The following is a 22149-nucleotide window of genomic DNA, read 5'->3' as shown; positions in this document are numbered from 1 at the left end:
GTGTGAGAGAGAGAGAGAGGCTGGCCCAAAGTCATCCAGTGAACTTCCATGGCTGAGGGTGGACATGAATCTGGGTTTCTCTGATCCCAGTTCCACAACTTAAGTCTTATGTCATGCTGGCCCCAACGTTGGACGAGGCCAGAGAACGTAGTGGAACTCTGGAGGCTGCAAGACCTTGTACTAGAAGCCAATTCCCAGATTTTGAGTTGCTTCAGCATGGTCCTTATGGCGTCAAACCCAGCCGAGCCGAGTTTCCATGTGCTTAAATGGTCTTTTGGAGGATTTCCAGCTGCCTTTGTTCTCTTCCTCTTCCATGGCTTCCCAAAACAGGCCTTCTCCTGCATGGCATTGGAAGTTCCAGAACAATTTTTGCACCTGGAGGACTTCTCAGGCAGATAAATCTTAACTGATGGAGAAGCTGTCTTGGGCGCTTGTGATAATCTGTGGCAAGAGAGGGATGATTCTATGTTGCTTTCAACTAAGCACCAGCAGCATTTCTCAGTTTGTCTGGGTGGAAAAGCCTTATGGATGTTGTTCTGTACTACAGTGGCAGAAGTACGCAAGAAAAGTCAGGAATTTCAATGAGCAAATGAGGAAACCCTGTCAGCTAGAAGCAGATTTAGAAGCTCCTGTCCTTAGGACAAACTGTGAATGAGTGGGAAGTAAAGCCACCAAACTGGCTTGGTAGGCCTTGCGGGGATGTAGCATAATATGGCTTGATCTGTTCATGGGCGGAGAAAGCCAACCTCCTTCAGCTGAAGTTTTTCTCACCCAAGGCATGGGCTGTATGTTTTCTAGAGACCTTGTGTGACTTAGGATGGAGAGCAGAGGCTGCATAAATGAGAATTCAGTTCCTAGGCTGAACCTGTGAAAAAGCTGAGATTACCAAGAGAAGAAAAGGGTTGAGTTTTAAAGATTCCCCCTAGTCTGTACAATCCAGTTCAGAATGGAGAAAATAGGTTTTTTCCCTCCCTCAAAACACTAGGGATAGGGGTCGTTCAGTGAAACTGATTAGAATGAGAGAAGAAAGTGCGTCTTTCCACAGCACACAATTAACCTGTGGAGCTCATTATCACGGTCTATGGTGACAGCCACTAACTTGGATGGGTTTAAAGGGGGAATGGATAATTTTGTGGAGAATAAGTCTGTCTTGAACTCCCCGTGTTATCTCTGGGGCCGGAGGCATGACCCGGGCGCCAACTGAAGGGGAGCTGTGAGGAGAGAGGACATTATTGCCCATCTCCTTCTTGCAAGACTCCCACATTGGCCTCGGTGAGGAATGAAATGGAGGAATACGGTGGGCCGTGGCCTGCTCCAACAAGGCTCTTACGAATGGACTACCTAAACTTTTGCCAACAGGTCAAACATCAAGATCGCTTCTCTGGAACAGAGAAAGCGAAGAAGAATGGAATAAGAGGGTTTTGTTGTCATGGGGTATTTCATGAGCATCTTCCATGGTACGCTCTACACTGGCAGTGATGTCCACTCTTTCCAGCCTGGGCGCAGCATGTATTTTGAAGTGCTTTGTACAGTTGCTCCGTTATCATGGGACCATCCAGGGAAAGGGAAGGGGTGGGGTTTGTTACTCCAAATTTACTACACTCTGACTACACCTTAGGCACTTAAATTAACTATTGCTAAGTAAATCACATTGCAATGGCTTTTAGTTTTCCAGTGGTGCCCATCGTCTTGCTCCACCATTCTTTCTCCCCCATATCTTGATGATGGCTCTCCTTGAGCTGAGCACATGGGTGATACAGAGACTTGGCATCCAGAACTGGAAAAACCTTGAGGAGAAATCTATTTATTACTTGCCTGTGCTGTCACTAATCATAAGACAAAAATAGAGTGTAAGAATGGGCAGTGGGACAATGAAACCTCCACGTACAATGAACAAATAATCGAAACAATCAACATTCAGTGTAAAATGGAAGCAGCCTACAAAAATATAATGCGATGGGGTCACCGCCTAATTAAATTTCAGATGCCCTCCAGAAGACATCTGTTTTGACCTGCTTCCAAAGGCCATCAGGCAAATCTGTCTTCCCGGGAAGGCTGCTCCGTAGCATGTGGACCATGATGAAGAAACATCTCTTAGCCTCAGCCCCACTAAGTTCACAGAAGTGAGGGATCACACACCATCTTTTCCAGGATGCTGGTATTGGGAGGATCAGTTCTGGTCAGAAGGTATCTGAGTACCAAGCTGTGTAAGGGTTTAGAGGTCAGTACCAGCACTTTCAACTGTACTTGAAAACCTGTTGCAAACCCACTTGGAAACAGGTAGTAGTGTGTTCATGATGTCTAGTGTGAGTGAACATGCAGGCCACTGTAATTTTTTAGCAGCTGCAGTTTCTGAGTGGTATTTAGAGGCAGCCCCATTCAGAGGGATTGCAGTAGTCCAGCTGAGTGGTGATAGGGCCTTGCGTTACTTTGCAAGTTTCTCTTGCTGCAGAGAGCATCTTGTGGGCCTAGGCAAAGCAGAGGAACATCATGCGCTGTTCCCTGTGGCTCTGTGTACGTATACAGGCAAAGGGGAAACAGCGATGGGTCTCCCCGAGGCTAGACATGTTCCCAAGGAATGGTGGAGATGTGTCTTTGTGGGGACAAGAGACCGCCCAGTGCCCATGGCTTAGGGCAAGCTGTCCTTGTTCACAAGCATTTTTTTTCCCTAGTAATAAAAAATTACCGAGAAGGGGTGATTAGGGGATTCGGGCCTGCAGCTGAATTGGGGGGGGGGGTATCCTGCTGAGCTCTGCTTCCCAAGGTATAATTATCCCAAAGGGGACTGTCAGGGGGAAAGGAGGGGGCTGGATTTGGCACTTGAAGGGGGAAGGGGCTGGCAGCAGAGAATTCATCGGAGCTATTAACTGGTAATTACAAAGCACCAAAGTCACAAACTCGGAGCTGGGTGTCTGTGAAGAGCTGGAGATGAAAGCCAGAGGTAATTATGGAAGCCACAGGAGGCCGGCTGAGCACTGATAAGTAATGCTTCTTGAGCCATCTATGGGGCGTTGGGAGCTTGCAAGGGGAGGGATGTGAGGACTGGAGGTAACGGAGTAGAGGCCTCTTGCTTTCCAGAGATGCTGGCCAATTTATGCTCAGTGGGGAAGGTCAGCAGCTTGGAGAAACTCTGGAGAAGCTGTGATAGGAAAACATTGTCTGGAGAGAGGCGAAGATGGGAAGTCACAGACCTGCCCTTGGGGGTCCTTGGCGTTCTAAGAACGGCGCAGGCCAGCTTCCCAACAGCACCCGGGGGTGCAGTCAAAGCACCTGTGGATCAGATGTGCGACCTGATGTTTCAGCTGGCCATTGTTGCAGAAAAGGTCCTTAGTCCACCTGCGTGGAATTTGGCAGGGAAGCTGTATACTGGAAGTGCTTCCTAGCACCTGTTTCACAGCAGGTGCACCTACAGCTTTCACATATAGAAGTCCAAATGCTGATCTGACAGGTTGGCCTCCGATTTGAATCTCTCCCAGTCCTGGTCTCTCAGCGTTGAAGCCATTTCCCCTTATTTTACAGAGTAGTTGAAACTGGTTTAGAGGATGTGTTTTCTTTTTTTAAGGAACACAGATTTGGTCTGCTCCCCTGGAAATGAGAAGGAGAGGTAGGGCGGCTTCAGTGATGCTATCCAGGGTTTGAAGGCAAAGTTAACATGCACGCCGAATCGTTAAGGCTGGAGGAGGACAGGTGGCATTCGGGATTTCATATTGTGTCCTTCTGCAGACGGCTCCACCATTTTCTCAAGGGGATTCACTGCTGCTGGGTGAACCCATCACCTCCAAAGATGCATCTGAAAATGGTTGCCTGTCGAGGGGCTGCTAAATTGCTGCCGTCTGCAAAGACGTGAAAAAGAGGGCCGGTCAGGCGTTGACCCTCTGCTGTTTTATCAGATGAATTTGGGAGAAAAGGTGGCGTTGCAGTCCAAATCCATGCCGTGCTCTAAACGAGTCTTCCCCGTCTGATGCCTTTCTGTTCTAAGGGGTAGATCTCCCTGAGATGAGGGGCTGGTAGAAGCTGGGGACCAACGCATTTGGGAGGTAACTGCTCTGCCCCTTTTCCTTTAGGGCAGTGTTTCTCAACCTTGGCAACTTGAAGATGGGTGCACTTCAACTCCCAGAATTCCCCAGCCAGCATGGGAGTTGAAGTCCACCCATGGCTGGCTGGGGAATTCTGGGAGTTGAAGTCTTCCCATCCAAGTTGCCAGTGTTGAGAAACACTACTTTAGGGGATGAAGTTTCAAATGTCTAGGGCAGCAAGAGTGCAGGCAGAGCACAGCCTGTCCCTTACATCTTCCTGCTGTACTTGTTTTGTCCCTTGCTGAGGGGGGGGGGCGGAGTCACCCCCCACCCCTCATCCTGCAACACAAGCTGAGGAGTAATGCTAATTTTAGCTTTGCTAATGAAGCCGTTCACTGGAAATTCTATTTTAAGTGATCCAGCATCAGCAGTTCCTCTTTCAAAGACAGGAGACTGCAACTCTGGCATTCCAGAGTAGAAGGAACAGCATACCTGAGAGGCTTCTGGATGGTAGAAGGGGGTCAGAGAAGATTGACCGGTGCGCCCGCTAGGGAGTTTCTAGTGTCCACCTCTTGGTATCCCAAGTCTGGAGCTGCTTCTGGTGCTATGTAAGGTCAACGCTTGGGGGAGGTGGAGGGGGTGGAACATGCCCTTCAAATTCTGGGGAAGGACATTGAAAATTGTGTCACTCAGGAGGACTACCCTGTGGCAGAAGTTTCAAGGACAGCCAGCTGGGGAGCTAGGTCACAGCATCCCCCACCCCCAAACTGCTGTCCTCTATGAGTGTTGGCTTGCACCTGCAGTTATTCCCCGTGTACATAGTTTCCAGTGTCCAACACATCCAGAGGACCTCTGCTTTGTATATGGTGACCACTGGACTGGGTGGAATCTTCATTAAACTGGCTTTGTCCTCCAAAGCAATTCAAAACTGGCGGAAAGAGCTGCAGAAGGATTGGGTGGGCATCTGTCTAAAGATCTCTTCTTAAATGCCAACTTTGGGGCGCTTCCAGATTATGGCCTCTAATTTGGGATGATGTGGGCATCTTTGGGGAGGGCTGGGAAAGTTCCTTGATCTCCTCACTCTACTTTCAACAGTCTGAAATGAGGGAGAAGCATGTTGTATGTTCAAGGGGGCAGTTTCCAGAAGAGTTAGAATAAAGTTTCCGATACACATCCTGCCCCTAGGCTCCAAGAGAGAGAATCCTTTGGTGAGAAAAGGGGTGCAGGCCAGTGTCTCCATCCTAAGGATGGATGGCAAGGGTCACAAAGCCCAGCAGAGAACCTGGGAAGGATCAACGTAACAGATAATCTGGATCCTGCAGATTATCTGGTATGGCTTGACCCTTCAGCAGCTGATAGAGCTGAAAATGACAGGATATTTATTGTCTGGTTGGAGAGTAATTCACTGTCAAGGTGGCTGGATGAGACCGGAGGATAGTCACAACACATTTGGAGGACACATAGAACCATGGAATTGTGAAGTTGGAGGGAACCACAAGGATCATTTGATCCTGCTCTCTGCAAAGAAAATCAATTAAAGGTAGCTGCCACAAGCCACATCTTATAAACTTTCAGAGATGGAGAACCCACAACCTCTGTAGGTGGAGCATTCCATGGCTGGACAGATGTTACCATCAGGAAAGTTTTCCTTATATTTAGATGAAATCTAGGTCGCTGCAACTTAAACCCATGATTTCTGGGCCTAAATGCTTAAATGAAGACATTTTATTAGTGATATTGTTTCCAGAAAAGTACTTTGGTACTTAAGGAAGGCACCTTTTTCTCAAGTCACCTGCACAAGTTCCATTGGCTATTCTTTGCTGGCTTCTGGAATGTCACCATCACATCTCTCTCTCTCCAAGCTGTTCTGCCTGGCGACGAGAGTGAGAAACTTCCTTCCAACGAACCATGAGATGCTGCAGTTGCTAAAGCGCACTCGTGTAGCGCGAAGATCCTTCTTTTCTCTGGCTCCAGCAACATACACCGTGGTTGTAATCCTGCCAAGCACCGTGCCACCATTTCTTTCTCCAAATTTCCTTAGCCCAGATGTTTAGCTAACAGATGGGAGGTATCTAGGTCAGGGTTTCTCAACCTTGGCAACTTTAAGCAGTTCAACTCCCAGAATTCCCCAGCCAGCTGAATCTGAATCTGAGCTCCCTACTTGGCCTTGCATGTGGGAACCTCTCTCAGCCCAAGGAGAAACTACCTGGGCTGGCTGGCACATCCTTTAAATGCCAGACGTTCTGCAGAAATCAAAGTCTTGCTAGCTTGGGTTCAGCCTAGTTTCTTTCCTTACCTTCCAAGCAGATGGAAGAGCCATCAGGCTTAGCCGGTGTCAGCGTTTTGATTCCCTTAACAGAGTTCTTCACAGAAGGCACTGATGCATTGTTCTCTGGGCACTCACACCCGCCCCGTTCTTTGGGGACATTTTCTGAAAAGGGCTCAGCCTCTGAAGGAAGATTGCTGGCAGCCAAAAGAAAAAAATGTCCAAGAAAAGAGAGTGAGACAGAGAGAAAGAGAGAGAGAGAGAGAGACAGACTCTCTTGCCTCAGGCTGAAATCCTGCAAACAGTTTTCTTTCCCCCTTTTTAAAGTTTCTGGTCAGGCTGCTGTTTCATCTTGGGCTTTTTTCTTAATTTGACTGGAAAGGTGGGGGACCCTCTTCTTGCTGGGTCTGCAACAAGCTCACCACCCGAAAGATTCCAGTCTCCCAGTGAGACTTTGTGGGTTTCCACCTGCCTGAAATCCTTTGTGGATACTGCAGAGCAGCGGCCTCAGTCTTGCTATGCAGATGATCCCAGAAGGTGTGGGAGGGAGGCCACAGGGCACCAATGAGGTGTTGGGAGGGAGTGGTAGGACCTCCGTGCCTTAAGAGCGATGCTGTCCTCCATGCACACCTGAAATTGGACTTTTCCTTCTGCGTCACCTGCTGGACTGGACTGGAGGCATCCTTTTGGTAGACGAAGCAGGTTTTGAAAGGGTTTCCGTAGACTCATGGATCTTCTCTGACCCAGATTTGTGTGGCCAAGAAAATCCTTGGGGCAGCATTAGATCGGACACATTTCTGCTGGCTTGAAGGCGTCTCTCTTCCTGGCAGGCGTGTTTGCGTGTTATGTGTGGAAAGGGGAGGGGCGGTGCAATGTCGTAGGAGCTCAACTCCGGCTCCCTCCTGAAGGCCACCATGCTGGGAAGGCTGGGTTAAGGAGGGGTATTATGACCTCAGTTCTGCAGATGGAAAAGCAAGAGTCTCGGTCCCAGGGGGAAAGGTCAGATTATGTTCTTCTGATCCCTTCTAGCAAGGCAGCTTATTGGAACCGTCTGTCTTTTTTGACAGGGTGGGAGCCAGAAAGCGCCTGGGATGTGAAGTGGGTATGACCGCAGCAGGACTCTCTTATACAGTCCCCACTCAGAGAGATTGGCCCTCTGTCTTCCACACAGGGTGAAGGACCTTTCCTTTTCTAAGCTGTGGTCCTCCAGGTTCTCCCTTAGAAAATGCATAGAGGTTTTCTGGAAAGTCAATGCAAAATTATTTGGGTAGCCAGGAGGGCCATCTTTCCCCCTCCCCTTGCTCCTTCCCCTTCGCATGGTTGGACCCTCTACACTGGTCTACACCAGTTGGACCCTCTGGGGTGATGTGACTGATGCCTTTTCTCCCAGTGATGTGGATTCTTTTTCTCGTTGTTTCAGGCATGAGCCATGAGCCAAAGTCACCTTCTCTAGGAATGCTTTCAACCGCGACCCGGACCACCGCCACCGTCAGCCCCCTGACCCCTTCTCCTCTCAATGGCTCCCTTGTGCCCAGTGGCAGCCCGGCAGCCAACAGCACTTTATCAGTCCAGGCCGTGCCCTCCTCCAGCTTTGCCGCCGCCTTGCGCAAACTTGCCAAACAGGCTGAGGAACCCAGAGGTAAGAGCGAGGGAGGATGGTGGTCCTTTGACTCGGAGGTAGAGGGGTGCCAGCCAGGCAGGGCATCTTTGGTAGTGGCAGGAGGGACCCCACCCCCCACCCACCCCAAATTCAGTGGCTCAGTATCTCAAAGGATCTGGCCCACACAATCCCCAACTTTTCAGCAGCTTTCTTGTTCTTCGTTCTTCCTGTAAGTCCTCAGTGTTCACAAATGATATACTTTCTCTCACATTGAAAGGTGAACAGCAAAAGGTGCCCTTGAAATATGAAAGGCCTGCCCTAGAGAGGCCAAGCACTATGGCTACCCTTCAGAAGAGAAGTTAGGGTTAAAAACGGAGCCACACGTCAACTCCAGGGAAATGGTCCTCTCTAGGCCATGAGCCATGCAGGTCCATGGGAAGGTTCAGGTTTTCTCTGCTCCTTTGGAGGAGATTGTCATCCCTCCAAAGGAGAGATGGTTCTGCAGCCATCTAGGCAGCGTAGCCAGGGCGTCTGCAGGGGGCAGTCCAAAAGGTCAAGACAGCAGTCACGACCACACAGTTGAAGCCCCATCCTTCTCTAATGTATGTTGCAGGTGCAACACCCTGAGTAGGGCTTCAAGCATGCCATCACAACTGCCCTCTTAACTTTTTGGACCTCCCTTGAGCACTGCCTTTCTTTGGTGCTACTACATTCTCAGTCCTTCACAAAGCTGGCAGGATTTTCACAACCCCCTCCTTACATCTGACAAACATCTAAAGGATTGGTCACAAGCAGAGGAAGAGTAGGGAGGTGGTTTTGTAGAGGGGCTTTCCCACCTGGTTTCTAGAAACTCCCACCCCTTTATTCTCATCCCCTGCCAGGTGCAAAATAGCTAGATGAATAAATAAATCAGTGTCCTTCTGGCCGTTATTGCTGGTTAATCATTTGTAGGGCCTCCGAGTGCCAAGCGTTAAGGTCAGCGTAGAGGTGACATGACTCAAAGGGTTTGTAAGCAGACAAGCGGTCAAAGCGCAGTAGGGTCGGCATGTGTCAAGCAAAGGGGGAGGACCAGAGGGTTGGTTGGAAGGATCTGGGGGATGAAACGGCTTGACAAAGAGGGAGAAGGAATGAGGAGAGACGCAGGAGAGGTAAACTGTGTCTTCATGTAGTGATCTAGGGAAGGATTGGATCGCTTGTTTCAAACCTCTCTTCTCTGCCCCTCCTTTTACCCACGGGTGTTTTTCAGCACCCTCAGTGCTTCTAAGCCAGTGGTTCTCAGTGTGGTCTGAGGACTCTTGGGGTCCCCAAGACCCTTTCAGGGGGTCCATGGACTCAAACAAAAAAAAAATTAAAATGTCTCAGTTTTAATTACTTATATAGTCAATTTCGATAGAGGTATCCCAAATAAACCAAAGCTCTTTGGGGTCCTCAGTCATTCTTAAGGATGCAAAAGGGTCCTGAGACCCAAACATTGGAGAACTGATGTTCTAATTAATCACGCTGGGAAGAAGTTCTTCATGCACCTGTCCTCTGCTCTGTGGCTTTCCGTGTGGAGACATCATGGTAATGTGTTCTTTCATCTCCTTGGGCGAACGCTTGCCCTTTAGAAGAGGCGCAGTGGATTTCCCCAGCTTCCCAAAGAGATCTGGATTCCCAGAGGGAGTGGCCAGGTGCTGAGGATCCCACGGAGACCTTGTCAGCCGGCCGTTTCCACCCCTGAAGACCGAGAGGGGTAGAAACGGACGCATGCTGTGACCTTCCAGAAGGACAACCAGTGCTCCAGCATCTAATTCTGGAAGGAGGAAGTTGCTAGTCCAGGACTAGGAATCGCCAGCAGCAGGACCATTTGGTGAAGCAGAGCCAGCCTGGCCCCATCGTTTGTGAAGCAGCCGCCTCTCCTGTCCGCATCCAGCTCCTCGCAGCCGCTGCTTCCTCCCTGTTCAAGCGCTTGCTTTATTTTTAGCCATTGAATTCGGTTCTCTCCCCCGCCGCTTGATGGGCTAATGTCTTTCCTCGGCATTGTGTCTCGAGGGGGCAGTTTAAAAATTCAATTCAGACAGAGTAATCCAAATGCCATATCATTTGTCGTACCCCGAGAGAAAGTCTGGAGCGAGCGGAGGAAAGAATGTGTCCTTTCCCCTGCAAATATAGGTCTCGTTGCCGCTGCCATGCTTCACTGAAATTTTATTTTTCCTAAGGCTCCTAAATCTGTTCTTTCACCATCGAAAGCTCCTCTGCTAAATAACAAAGCCGGCTGCTGCTGGGTGCCGGGATGGTGAAATGTACATCTGAATATTTTTCTCTTTAATGGGCTGTTTAACTGGGGCCCGGCTGAAGGCAGGCATCTTGGAGTCAGCAGGAGGAGATGGGGATTGAAACCAGTGGAGCAGCAGAGAAAGGCTTGGGAGGGGGAAAACGAGGAGGAGGAGGAGGAGAGTTCCATTTCAATCATCACTTGCCAGGACACTTGAAAGCAAGAGTGCCCTCTTCCTCCCAAGGAGATGCCAAGCATCGGCCATGTTAGAGGAGAATACGTAGAAAGCTGCATTGCCCAGGCGGGCTCTTCCCCAGGGCAGATGCTCCCCGAGGCCCCACGTTGAAAGGCAACTTGCTACCCGAGATCCATTCTCACTGGAGGCAGCAGCCTTGAGTGACGGATCTTTGGCATGGAGAGCCGATGACCTTATCGCTGAGCAGCTGTTCCTTTGCGGAAAAGGGAGCCCAGCTTGGGGTCTGATGGCAAATGTCCATGTTCCCGTTAAGAACTCTGTCAGGCTCTCTGGAGGTAAAAGGACGGGCTTTGTTTCCCACTCTTGATGCTAGATATGAGCGGAGCAGAAGAACCAAGGCACGTCCTTCAGAGCTGGGGCAGCTTCACGCCAGGTTCCCCAAGGTTAACAGACAGGAAAAACTGCTACGACCAGGCACATATGGGAGGGTGGGGAGGATCAGTGCTATTCTGCTCTTTCTGAAAGTTGGGGGGGTGGGGCTGGAGACCCAAGAAATTCACCTGTGACCGCTGTGTTGCTTTGGAGAGCGAGAGGTCCTGTCTGGGCCGGTTGCCGCTGGAGACTGCATCTCCTTAAAACCCAGGAGTCAACAGATGGCTTTCCCAGCAGGGGAGGGATGGGAGAAATACTTCATCCCCGTAAAAAAGCACGGCTTGCAGTTGCCAGCTCAAGCTGCCTGTCTTCATCCGATGTGACGTTCCGGATTGTGCAAACAAGGCCACCTTGAAGCGGGTGGTGCCCGACCCCTGTCAGGGATTCCCTGGAACCCCTCCACCTTCTCCGCGGCATCTCGGAGACTGTTTTGGCACCTGAGGGGCCGCAGCGGCTGCTTTGTTATTCCACCACGACTGTTCCTTTCAGAAGGCTTTCTTTAAACAGGTTTCATTGTGTGTGGCAATTATCTAAATTGGAGGAGGGAGTCAGTGAAGAGCGGATGCAATGCAGCCTTTGGTGGTTCCTTGCAGGTGAGCAGATTTGTGCTCCCCAGATGGGCAAAATGCTACCTTCACAGACCAGGGAATAACCTGGAGGCTTTTGAGGACTGAAGGCAGCCAGGAGGGCTCCGGGTTACTCTCAGCCTTGCAGGGCGGTGGACAAAAAGGCCATTACTCCCCGCCCCCCCCAGGAAGCAATTTCTCAGAAGGTGCCCCCCTCTGCTCTATAGAGTCTTCCCCGTGCCCTCAGCTTGGGGGTCAGAGCGATTCTGGTTTGGACAGGGGATGCAAAGGCACTCTGTCCATGTTTCGGAAGACCCCTTCGTTGTGGTTTTGCATCTCCAGAATGGGAGTTGCAAAGAAGCAGCATGTTTTGAAGTGCTCCGCCAAGGGGAGGCTAAAGCAGGCCAGGCTAATCAGACACTTAAATGCTCTGAGCAAAGGAAAGGGAGGTTTGATAGAGGCAGAAAATGTATTATTGTGGTGGAAATTACCGGTTCTTTCTTCAAAGAGTGTTAATCATCGAAGTACGGCCTCCCTCCTTTTCTCTTCTCCCTAAAGGGGAAATCAATTTGTGAAACGCTATAGATTAGAAGATGCTTCACCTCTTCTTCTCTATCTTTCCATTCCCTTCCCAATTTTCTCCACAGTGAGGTTTGGCTTCCCGATCCCCTTTCTCCATTCCCTCTCCTGCTGCTTACTGCTTAGCCCATCAAAAGCCACATTAGAGGATTCTGACATTGATTTCCTGAGATGTGCCTCCCTTCTCCAGCCCCAGCAGCTACCCACAGATGCCGCAATTTCCCCTTTGCAAGCTATATACAAATATCTACCCTAGCTAGACTGGGTTGGAAATGAAAAGTGGGGGAAGGCTTTTCTTCTTTGTTGGTTTAGATGTAATGGCTGTATAATTTGATTGCAAAAAAAAAAAAAAAGGAAGAAAGCATCCCTTTTTCTGTCTTGAGAGTTCTCTGCCTGTCTGGGTTCTGGCAATGGATCAATCTCGGGATTTTTAATGCAAGATTAGGAATGCTGGGAAGCAGCGAAGAAGAGGTAGTTCAGAGTGAAATTTGCAGAGAAACGTGGAAAGGCGCGTTAGTTAGTGACAGGGCTATTTTGCATGCAAGTATCAAGCCAGGTTAAAAGTCTTGGTGGCAAGGAAGATCCAGAAGCTGCATTCTCAGGTACTAATCCAGGGATAATAACCTGACATATTGAAGAGAGGGCTCGGGATCGGTCGATCCTCTTTTGTTCTTATTTGGGGGGTCTCGCTATTTAACTTTTCCCCTTGCGTTGAAGGGAAAAACAGACCTTAGGGAAGTGCATTTCTGTATCTGCAGCATAGAGAGATTGTCTTCTAAAATATTGATTTAATTGAAAATCCTGGGTAAAAAGAAAAAGAACAGTCATTAAAAAAAAGCCCAGACCGTATTTTCAACTCGGATTAGACAAATATGTTTGTAATTTCCAAGAACTCTTCTTTGGTTGAGGAGATTTGAAAAAAAGAAAGCAGGAGGGGGAGGAAAGATTGCGGAGGCTGCTTAAATCCTATCTGCATAGGGGTGGGAGGCAGGGGTCTGCAGGCGTGCAGATGGACCCCCTCAAATGTGGAAAGGGTTAGGGTTGTCCTGGGACCTTCAAAAGCCTTTCTAAGAAAAAAGGAAAAAAAGCGAACGGTTGGGGTTGTGAAAATAAAACAGGCAAAACAATGCCACCCTTAAGTGAGATGCACAAATTGTTGGCAGGTATATTATCTTAAGCTGTGGCTTGTAAATCCGGTGAGGAGAGTGCAGATTTGAGTCTCTTTAGGGTTTGTACGTACAGGTAGTCCTTGCTTAGCAACCACAATTGGGACCGGAATTTCGGTTGGTAAGCGAATCCGACCCAATTTTATGACCTTTTTTTGCGGTGGTCACTAAGCAAAACACGATGGGCATTAAGTGAACCATGTGGTTATGAAGCGAACCATGCGGTTCCCCATTAATTTTGCTTGCCAGAAGCTGGCTGGGAAGGTCAAAAAAGGCAGTCATGTGACCATGGGATGCTGCGACAGTCATAAATGCAAGCCAGTTGCTAAGCACCCAAATTGTGATCACACAACTGCGGGGACGCTGTGATGGTTGTAAGTGTGAGGACCGGTCATAAGTCAGTTTTTCAGCACTGTTGTAAGTCCGACCCATCACTAAACGAATGGTTGTTAAGTGAGGACTACCTGTATTTCCATTTTTTCCCCCTTTGTGCTGGGTGATGGGACATCCAGAGCTGTGGTCTCATGTTGCTGGCAGGTGGACCTCTCGCGTTAAAATCCCACCCTTATGACCTGCACGAGCAAGGAATTGCCGCATGAACCCACAGGACCCTCGTGCAACTGGTATGTGTGCAAGCGTGAAACCAGCCACTTAAAATAAATGCTCCCATGTCTTACCCCAAGGTAAAGGAAACATTTTCAGAAGCAGACCTTTGCCAGGGATGGTTTGTTTAATTTACTCCGATCAATGTTACCTCCCCTTTTACAATATCTATCTTTCCCAAGACGGTTCTCAAAAAAGGAAGCAGCACAATAAAACAGCAGCTTGAAATTGCCCGCAATCGAATTTTTTAAAAGCACATCAGCACAAAACAGGGAACTAAGAGTCAACAGAAAGAACATAATCAATCATTAAGAACCTTGACAGAATTAAAAGGGATTCAAATCCCATCTAAAAATGGGAGGAATTGGTTGGATGGGTTTCCACAGGGGGAGCAGCACGCTTCATTTCTGAAGCGTTTCGGCCCCACCACCAAAAAGGCTGTGAGCTCGGTACAGCCGAGAAGGCCGTTCGCAGTTGACCCACGTCGGCTTCTGGATTTTGGAGACTGGAAATCCAAAAGCCGTTTGAAACACTACAGAGCAGTAAGCAAACTCCAGAATCCTCCGGGACCCGAAGCAAGGGGACAAAGAGAACATAAAAAGCAGAACATAAAACCAAACTCCCCCAATCTCCTGTTTGCATTTACCTTAAAGTGCAGTGCAGAAAGTCCTCTAGACCTACAAGGATCTAGCCTTGTAAGGTTTTAAACCAAGAATCTCTTCCCCTCTTTCTTCCCCATTCTAATCCTCAGTTAAGGAGCGTTATGACAGTAAAAATGGCAGCTTTTCCTGGGTGGCAGGCCCTTGAGAACTGGGTGGGGGCCACAGTTTGGTGGCCAAGAACATGTTTTTTTTTCCTGAAAAAGGTTCCAGTTCAGTAACTTCAGCTTGATGGGGTACCAGAGGTAAGCAAGGTCTTGTAAAGTGAGACAGTATGAAACCACTTTCCAACCTTCTTCTTCTGGAGTACTTTAAGGAATTAAGGGTATGCCACCACCCCCAAGTTAAGGGAAAGGGTTCAGCCAGGAAAATGGAAGCAGGCAGAGAAGTCTAGAATGTATAAAGGCACTTCAGATACATGCTGGAAATGTGAACAGTAAGAAGGGACATTTTATCTTGCTTGGTGGATGTGTAAAAACACTAGAAAATTTTGGATTCCGGTCCATACACTGATTCAGAGGATTTTAAAGACTAATATGCAGTTGAGACCAGAGGTCTTTCTTTTGGGAGTGATGGACAAACAGCTGGAAAAAAGTCATGGGACTTCGTTTTTGTATATGAAAACTGCAGCGAGGTTATTGTATATGCACAGATGGAACGATTCGGCATTGTGCAGAATGGAGGACTGGTTGGAGAAGATGATGGAACTTGATGAGATTGGCCAAATTGACTTCTTTGATTAAAGACAATATCTATGCTTATTGCTGACTGGAAACCCCTTATGGACTGTTCTTGTTTTTGCAGAAAACAGAAAAAAATGAACTTATGATTTATGGTTTTGATGATTAGACAGGATAGATTATAGAAAGGAGAGAGACACCTTGTAACTTTAGAGAAAGAGGTAAATCTGTAATTGTACTTATAACTGCTGTAAAGAAATCGGAAGCCACTTGCTTATATCTTTTGTCTTTCTTTTCTATTTTCTTTTACTTTTTCCCCCTTTCCTGCACTTTCAGCTTCCTCTCTGATTTCTTTCTTTTTCTTTCTTCTTTCTTCTTACCCATTTTTGTCTACTTTTTAAAAACTTTTAATAAAAGTATTCAAAGAGAAAAGGAAGCAGGCAGAGGAGAAGATGTTTCACTCTATGCTGCCTGCATCCGTGTGATTTTATCCCACATGGTTCTGAGAAGGTCAGGAGAGATCCAGAGAGCATCCTGGAGCCCAGCTGAGCATAGGAAAGCTACCTTAGCATTGAGACAGGAGTATTGTGTCTCTTGCTCGGCAGGAAACACAACTTGGCGTGTGGATCCAACCCGGCAACCTGGGGCGCTGCATCTCTTGGTGACTGGAAGGGCATAGCTTTTTCCTTGCAAATGCGTTCTCTTTCATCTTGAAATGGAAGAAAACAGAGCCTCTGAAGCAGCAGGGAGAGGTATGCTGTTGCTGCCCCTGGCGTCCCCGCCAGCTGAGAGAGAGGAGACTTTCAGAAACAGGAAGCTGCTTAACATATTTATTGATATCAAATAGATGTTAATTGAGTTCTGGATGCTCAGAGAGTTCAAAGTGATTTTGTGTGTGATTCTGTGTGGGTTGGGGGGTGTTGTCAGAAAGAATGTGTCAACACAGCATTGCTCCCCAAGAATAAGATGAGGGGACAAGCTGCTGGTTGGGTGGACTGGGGAAAACACAAGCAATTAATTGGTGGCTTTGTTTCCCCTAAGCTGCTGACCAGAGGGAGAGGCGAGACTTGAGGGGGGGAGGGAATGGACTCTCTACACCTCCCCCACCCCATTTTCTCCCTGTCCAATTATCACTAGGCTTCTAGAAATAATCAAGTAGTTTCAGCATTGATGCTCCTGTTCTTCACCTGTAAAATGGAACCCCAGGGATGCAGCAGGCAGTCCTGGATGATGATGACATCTGAGGCATGGAGTGCTTAAGGCTTTTCAGAAAAAGGTTGTCCTGCATTCCGAGACACACAGACCTGTGTGAACCCACACAGAGAGACACTTCCTTTCCACCTACCTCCTTACTACACGAGATTTTGCGGTGGGAGAGAAACACAGCCTGGCTCTGTTCTCCCTGCCTTAGCATTGCTTGCTGATCCCAGCAAGCAGGAAATTAAAAATTCCAATCTGGTATGAAAAGCCTATTCCAAAGGAAAGTGTGGTTTATCCAGAAGCCTCTGGGAAGAACATTCCCTGGCCTTTCTCCAGTTCCAAGCTGGGGCTTAATTGTCCCATTAGTATTTGGCTCCAGGAATTGCCACAGTATGTATGCAAGGGCAGAAGTCAGGCTGGTATTAATAAAGACTGTATTTCTTGCTTTGGAGGAAGGGAAGAGATGCTCTACGGTCCACCCAAAAGGTGGGGCTGGAGCACTGGCATCTTGTGGACAACCTTTTGATGCCTGAAGGCCACTTTGAACTTGGGCAAGGCTACCAATTTCAGCCCTTTTGGTCCAGGGGTGGCAGGAAAGTGGCTGGAGGCCCAGGTTCTCCCCCTCCCTCGCCCTATGGGCCCAGGCCAGAGATCCATATATGGATTGACTTCAGCACATCTGGGATTTTGAGAGACGTTCTGTATTAGGAGGAGTAGCATTTGGGGCAAATTTGGGCAGCCACGTGTGCAGATGGCGAGCTTCAGTAGGTTCAGATCCATGCTGAGCCTTGTCCTCTCTCCCCCCCTCCCCGCCTGTACGACTTCCTCAGGGTCTCAGCTGTTAATTACCTTTGCCTGTCAGCCATGCCTGCTAATCTGCTATCACTGAATAGAAAGCAGGAGGTCAAATAACAAAGGTGACAGTGCCACACGGTGCCTCTTGTCATCTCCAAGCCAGATTAGTTTCACTGAATAACTCCTAGCTGAATACCGCCAGTTAATTATAACGATCACAAACCCTCCCCTTTTAAAGCCACACAGTGAGAATTAAGGGTTCTGAAGTAAGACTTTAGCTTCATTAATTGCCCGGTTCTTTGTGATGGTATTGATTGATAAGGCTCTCGTGTGGTGAGTAATGGCTTTCCAGCTCAAAGGGGATTAAGGCTGCTAATTGTTGTCGGCCTCGCGCTGACAAGATAGACTTTGGTGGGTGTCAAATCCATATCTACAGCTTCCTTTGTCAAGAGCAGCAACGTTACTCTCCAGAAGGAAAGTGTGGTGCAATAGCCCAGGAATAATTAATAAAGCACCGGAGCCCCCACCAGGAGACGGTTGATGCATCTTCTTTTGTTGCGCTTTTGGTGGTTCTTCCGGGTCCTCAGCTTCCTCTCAAGCTTGGCCATATTTGGTCATCTGGGGCTCCATTGAGGTTGGGGACCAAACACTGAGGAACCCCTTCAGAACGGCGAGCTGACTCCCAGCCGCAGGTTGTCAGAGCACAAGAAAGAAGGATAAACTCTGGCCCGTCCCCTTTGAGATCTCCAGTGAGGTGTTTTTGTGGGTTAGGAGAAGCACGTAGATTTGGGGCTTCAAGTTCTTGAGGGCCTTTGATAGAGAGAAGTTGCGGGTTAGGCTGACTTGTTGTAATTTCACCATGAGTAGTTCTTGCAGATGCCTTTCAGCCTGGGCTGAACCCTTCCCTTTTACACCTTGCATTCCTTTGGCCTCCTGGCCAGGTGGCTAAACAGGCTGCCCTTACCTTTCTTGACTTCACCAGTAGGGGGAGGAACCACTTTCTGGTAATCAAGGACATCTCAGACTTCCTACAGATGTGGATCAGAAGAAGAAAGGGACATAGCCTGCCTTCTCCCTGAAGCTGGGATCTGAAACCAGCTCAGCTGGGTTGAGGAGGGGGTCAGGGGGTCATGCAAGTGATATAAGCCAGATAGTACTGGGGTTGAAGAGGTGAAAGGTCCCCTGTGCAAGCACCGAGTCATGCCTGACCCTTTGGGGGGACGCCGCTTTTGCGACGTTTTCTTGGCAGACTCTATCGGGGTGGTTTGCCATTGCCTTTCCCAGCCGTCACCTCCCCCAGCAAGCCGGGTGCTCCTTTTACCGACCTCGGAAGGACGGAAGGCTGAGTTGACCTGAGCCGGCTGCCCAGAGAGAATCCAGCTTCCGCTGGAATCGAACTGAGTCACGGGGAGAGTTTGGTTTTGAGTTAGCCAGTCTCCACTGTTCAGCTGTGTTGAGTGAACATGAATGGGGGTTAACAGAGGACTAAACTGTTTTCCTGCCATCAGCAGCTGTCTGTTCAGAGTGCTCGCTCTCTGAATTTTATTTTTCGTATATCCTACAGCTACATAGGGGAATAAAAATCTATGTTCTATCAAAAGGGCCAACGTAGGTCATTTTGTTTTCTTGCCTCCCTATCTATCATCTCTATCTCATCTATCATCTCCATCCATCCATCCATCCATCCATCCATCCACTGATCCATCCATCTGCAGAAATATTTTCTGGAAAACAGGAGGAAGTGATCGACTTTCTACCAGCTTTGTGGAGATGAGGCTTTCTGCAAAGGTGGCCATTCCTTAACTGACCAGGCCATCTCTGGTCATCTGCCACTAGCTCCCCCAAGTGTTTTATTTCATGAAGACCCAGCCAACTTGGCAGGTCCTGGAGATGTCTGGGGCACTGGAGTTGTATATAAAGGCATTCATTCTCAAGAATGTACATGCGTGGGATGATGAAAGAACCGGTTTTGTGACTCATTTGTCATTCCTTGCTCTGTAGGAGAATTACCTTTCTTTTACTCTCAGTTTTTCCTCTACTTCAGTGCCTCATATCTGTACATACAGAGCATACTTTGGAATACCTTGTTTTGTCTGCAGTGGGCTTGCGCTGAAATACTCACAGAAGTGTAGCAAGAGTGTCCTCATTAGCGTCCTGTTAGTATTTCTGCTCCAACCATCGCCTTCTCTGAAGTACGTCCTTCTCTGCAGCACTTCCAAGATGGATGTACTTCAGATTCATCTACTGTTTTGTGCAGGTCATGGCTAAGTCTTGTCTAAGGCTTAAAAAAGGAGGATTTACTCTGTTTACCCAAAATCTCGTCTCTTTCGGTGCAGTTAAGATGGGTGGATACCAACTCTAGGCTGTGATGCCCTATAGGTGTGCTGAGAGAGATGCCTGTGTCCCAGTGGTATCTTCTGCTATGGTGTTAGAGAAGCATGGTCATCCCGTCGCTCTTTTCACCTTGCCATCTTCTCCCTTTCTAGTGGAAGCCATTCTTGTTTGCCAAATGTTGAAGAATCTAAGCTGAAAGCCTATTAAGTCTGTGCAGCAGTCTGGATTCATACTGGAAAGAGCGATTTGACGCTCCCAGGAAGCTATTGGCACCTTCTTTAAGGAGTTGCTGTCAGAGGCTGCTTGAGTCCTCCTGAAACACTTTTTCCCCTTAAAATCCAGATCACAGCAGTGGCCTAAAGCCAGTGGAGCAGGAACACTTGATATGAAATCAACTTGATCAACAAATAGCTTTTGATGCCTCTGAACCCGTGCTTGTAAGATGTTCTTTGGGGACAAATCTTGACAAAGTTGACCAGTAGAAGAGCTTGCCAAAGTTCTGTTTCAGATCCTGCTCTCCTGCCGCTGTTTGAGCATTGACTAGGAACTGCATCAAGACTTCCTACCTAATGCATTTCTTTCTCCTGATTTTAGGGTCTTCAATAAGCAGCGAGTCTTCTCCAGTTTCCTCGCCAGCCACCAACCACAGCTCTCCTGCGAGCACGCCCAAGCGAGGACCTATTGGGCCTCTCATCGTTCCTCCAGGAGGGCACAGTGTGCCGAACACACCTCCTGTGGTAACCATTGCACCCACCAAAACTGTGAACGGTGTCTGGAGAAGCGAAGGGCGACAGGTAATTCTCCCATAGCCAAGCACACTCCCCTGGGGAGAAGATTGGAGGGCTGGTTTTGCTTGTTTAGGTAGGGAAAGGGAAAGTGTGGGGAAGACAGGGAAGTGAAGAGCATGGAGAAGGAGGACTGATGTCCAAAGATAGGACTAGGAAGCCATAAGCTAGATTTGAGCAAAAGCCTTGCTTCTCTGTCAAAATATAATATATCCCTCAGCTCTAGCAAACACTTTCCAATTTTTCTCTCTTACTCTGTGAATTTGAATCCTTTCCCCTATGTTGAAGCAAGACATTTGACATGGGCAGACCAGCTGAAGGCATGGGGGCAGGAGTCCTTACTCGGGTAGAGCATTTTGCCAAGGAATATGGGAATACAAGGGCAGCACCTTTACTTGCAACTGAAGTGGCAGGAAGGTAGAGAATATTAAAAATTGCAATCAAGAGGGCTTTGGAAGTAACCCTCAAGGCTTTGGGGATCACTGGTCGAGGTTGAGGCCCCTTGCTCTACAGCAAACATCTGGAGGGCCTGGGGTGGCCTACTCCTGCTCTAGGACGGAGCATCTTCACATTGGGTCAGTCTTTCTAACCATCTGAGACCACCCCCTGAAGGATGCAAGAATTCCAGAGTCATCCCAGTGATGACTGTTCAGCACCTTCTTGAGGACCTCCATGAAGGAGAGCTGACTGCATTACCATTCTCTATGTAGCCGTCTTCTAATATTACATCATGTTAGAGAAAAGCATCTTAATATTTTTCCTAACATTCAACCCAAAGGCATCATCCTATAACTTAGTCTTATTCTGACCTTTCACCTAACAGAGAACAAGTAATTGCTCTCTTTATGCTGATAAACCTTCAGTGTGATTGCGTCCCCCTTCCATTTTTTCTTCTCTGGGTCCTTCACCATTTCCTCATGGGGCTTCCGGGCCTATGGAAGGGACTGGGTTCAATAGTCTTCTGGGACTATGCTGATTCCATAGCTCTCCCCACCCTGGTTTCCGTCTGTCTCAGCTCATGCATCTTCCCCGGCCACCGTTTTTGAAATGCAGAGCAGAGGGAATGGAGTTGGGGCTCAGTTCAGAACAAAAGGCTTCCTGTTTCTCGTTTCTACCCACAAAGGTTTATTGATTGTCTAGAAGAGCAAAGCCAGCACATTGAACACCTGGTACAGTGTGCCTCAACCTGATGCCCTCTTAATGCGTTGGGTTAACAACGCTGGACTAACTGGAGAGGCTGAGCATTGGGCCATGACACATCTGGAGGGACACCAGTTTGTGGAAGCGTAATTTAAAGCAACAAAGCACATTGTGTCTTTATGGCAAAGGTTCCCAGCTGGGAGGATGCAACACCAACCACCCCGTGTTTTGGATTAAGCAACAAGTAGAGGAGAATAGCATCCCTCATCTGTGCAGACACACACACCCTGTCCTCTGAGGCTTCTTGCTGGATTGGCCCAGACAGTCTGCTATATTTGCTGCTTGTATTTTTTTTCCCCCTTACTCTCTAGCAGACAGTAGCAGAGAGCTGAAGCATTCACTAATTAAGAATCATTGTTGGTGGTTATCCTCTCCTTGTATTTTACCCAGGTTCCCAGCGGGATCACAGCTCTTGGAAATACTAATTAAACCACAAAGAGAAAAGGAGAGGGAGGGGAAGAGGGAGCCATTTCCCCCGTGCTTGCAAGCAGCACAGATGATGCCCCAGCAGAGAAACAAACAGGCACAAAATACACACACACACACACACACGCAGAGAGAGAGAGAGAGGAAGCACGCTCTGATCTTGTTGAAATGAAAAGGTAGCTTTCTCGAGCCTGCTTTGTATAAAGCTGGGGGGGCGGGAATTAGATTAACAAAATGCAATATACTGAACGGAACGACTATTCTGAGTTTTCTTGCATCAAGCTTGGGGCCGTTTGGATGGAGCAAAAGGACCTCTCCTAAGCCGTGACTCCTGGAGACCACTTGATCTTTGCCATCCCCATCCATTGCTTGCATTTTTCCTAGATGAGCTT

At 48.3% G+C, this 22149-nt stretch overlaps 1 protein-coding gene across 4 annotated transcripts in view; it reads left to right on the top strand.

Annotated features, from left to right (window-relative positions):
- Positions 1–22149, top strand: part of GSE1 (Gse1 coiled-coil protein) — a 198895-nt gene that overhangs the window by 151473 nt on the left and 25273 nt on the right. For all 4 annotated transcript variants that reach the window (XM_063312910.1, XM_063312908.1, XM_063312911.1 and 1 more), the window contains exons 2-3: positions 7703–7921; positions 19941–20140. In XM_063312910.1, the coding sequence (XP_063168980.1) occupies positions 7705–7921; positions 19941–20140 (417 nt within the window). In that variant the 5' untranslated portion in view covers positions 7703–7704. The remainder of the gene's footprint in view (positions 1–7702; positions 7922–19940; positions 20141–22149) is intronic.

Source organism: Candoia aspera, chromosome 11 (genome assembly GCF_035149785.1).
Source record: "Candoia aspera isolate rCanAsp1 chromosome 11, rCanAsp1.hap2, whole genome shotgun sequence".
NCBI classification, from domain to species: domain Eukaryota; kingdom Metazoa; phylum Chordata; class Lepidosauria; order Squamata; family Boidae; genus Candoia; species Candoia aspera.
The sequence above is the reverse complement of the archived record's forward strand: the minus strand, read 5'-3'. Positions and strand labels throughout refer to the sequence as shown.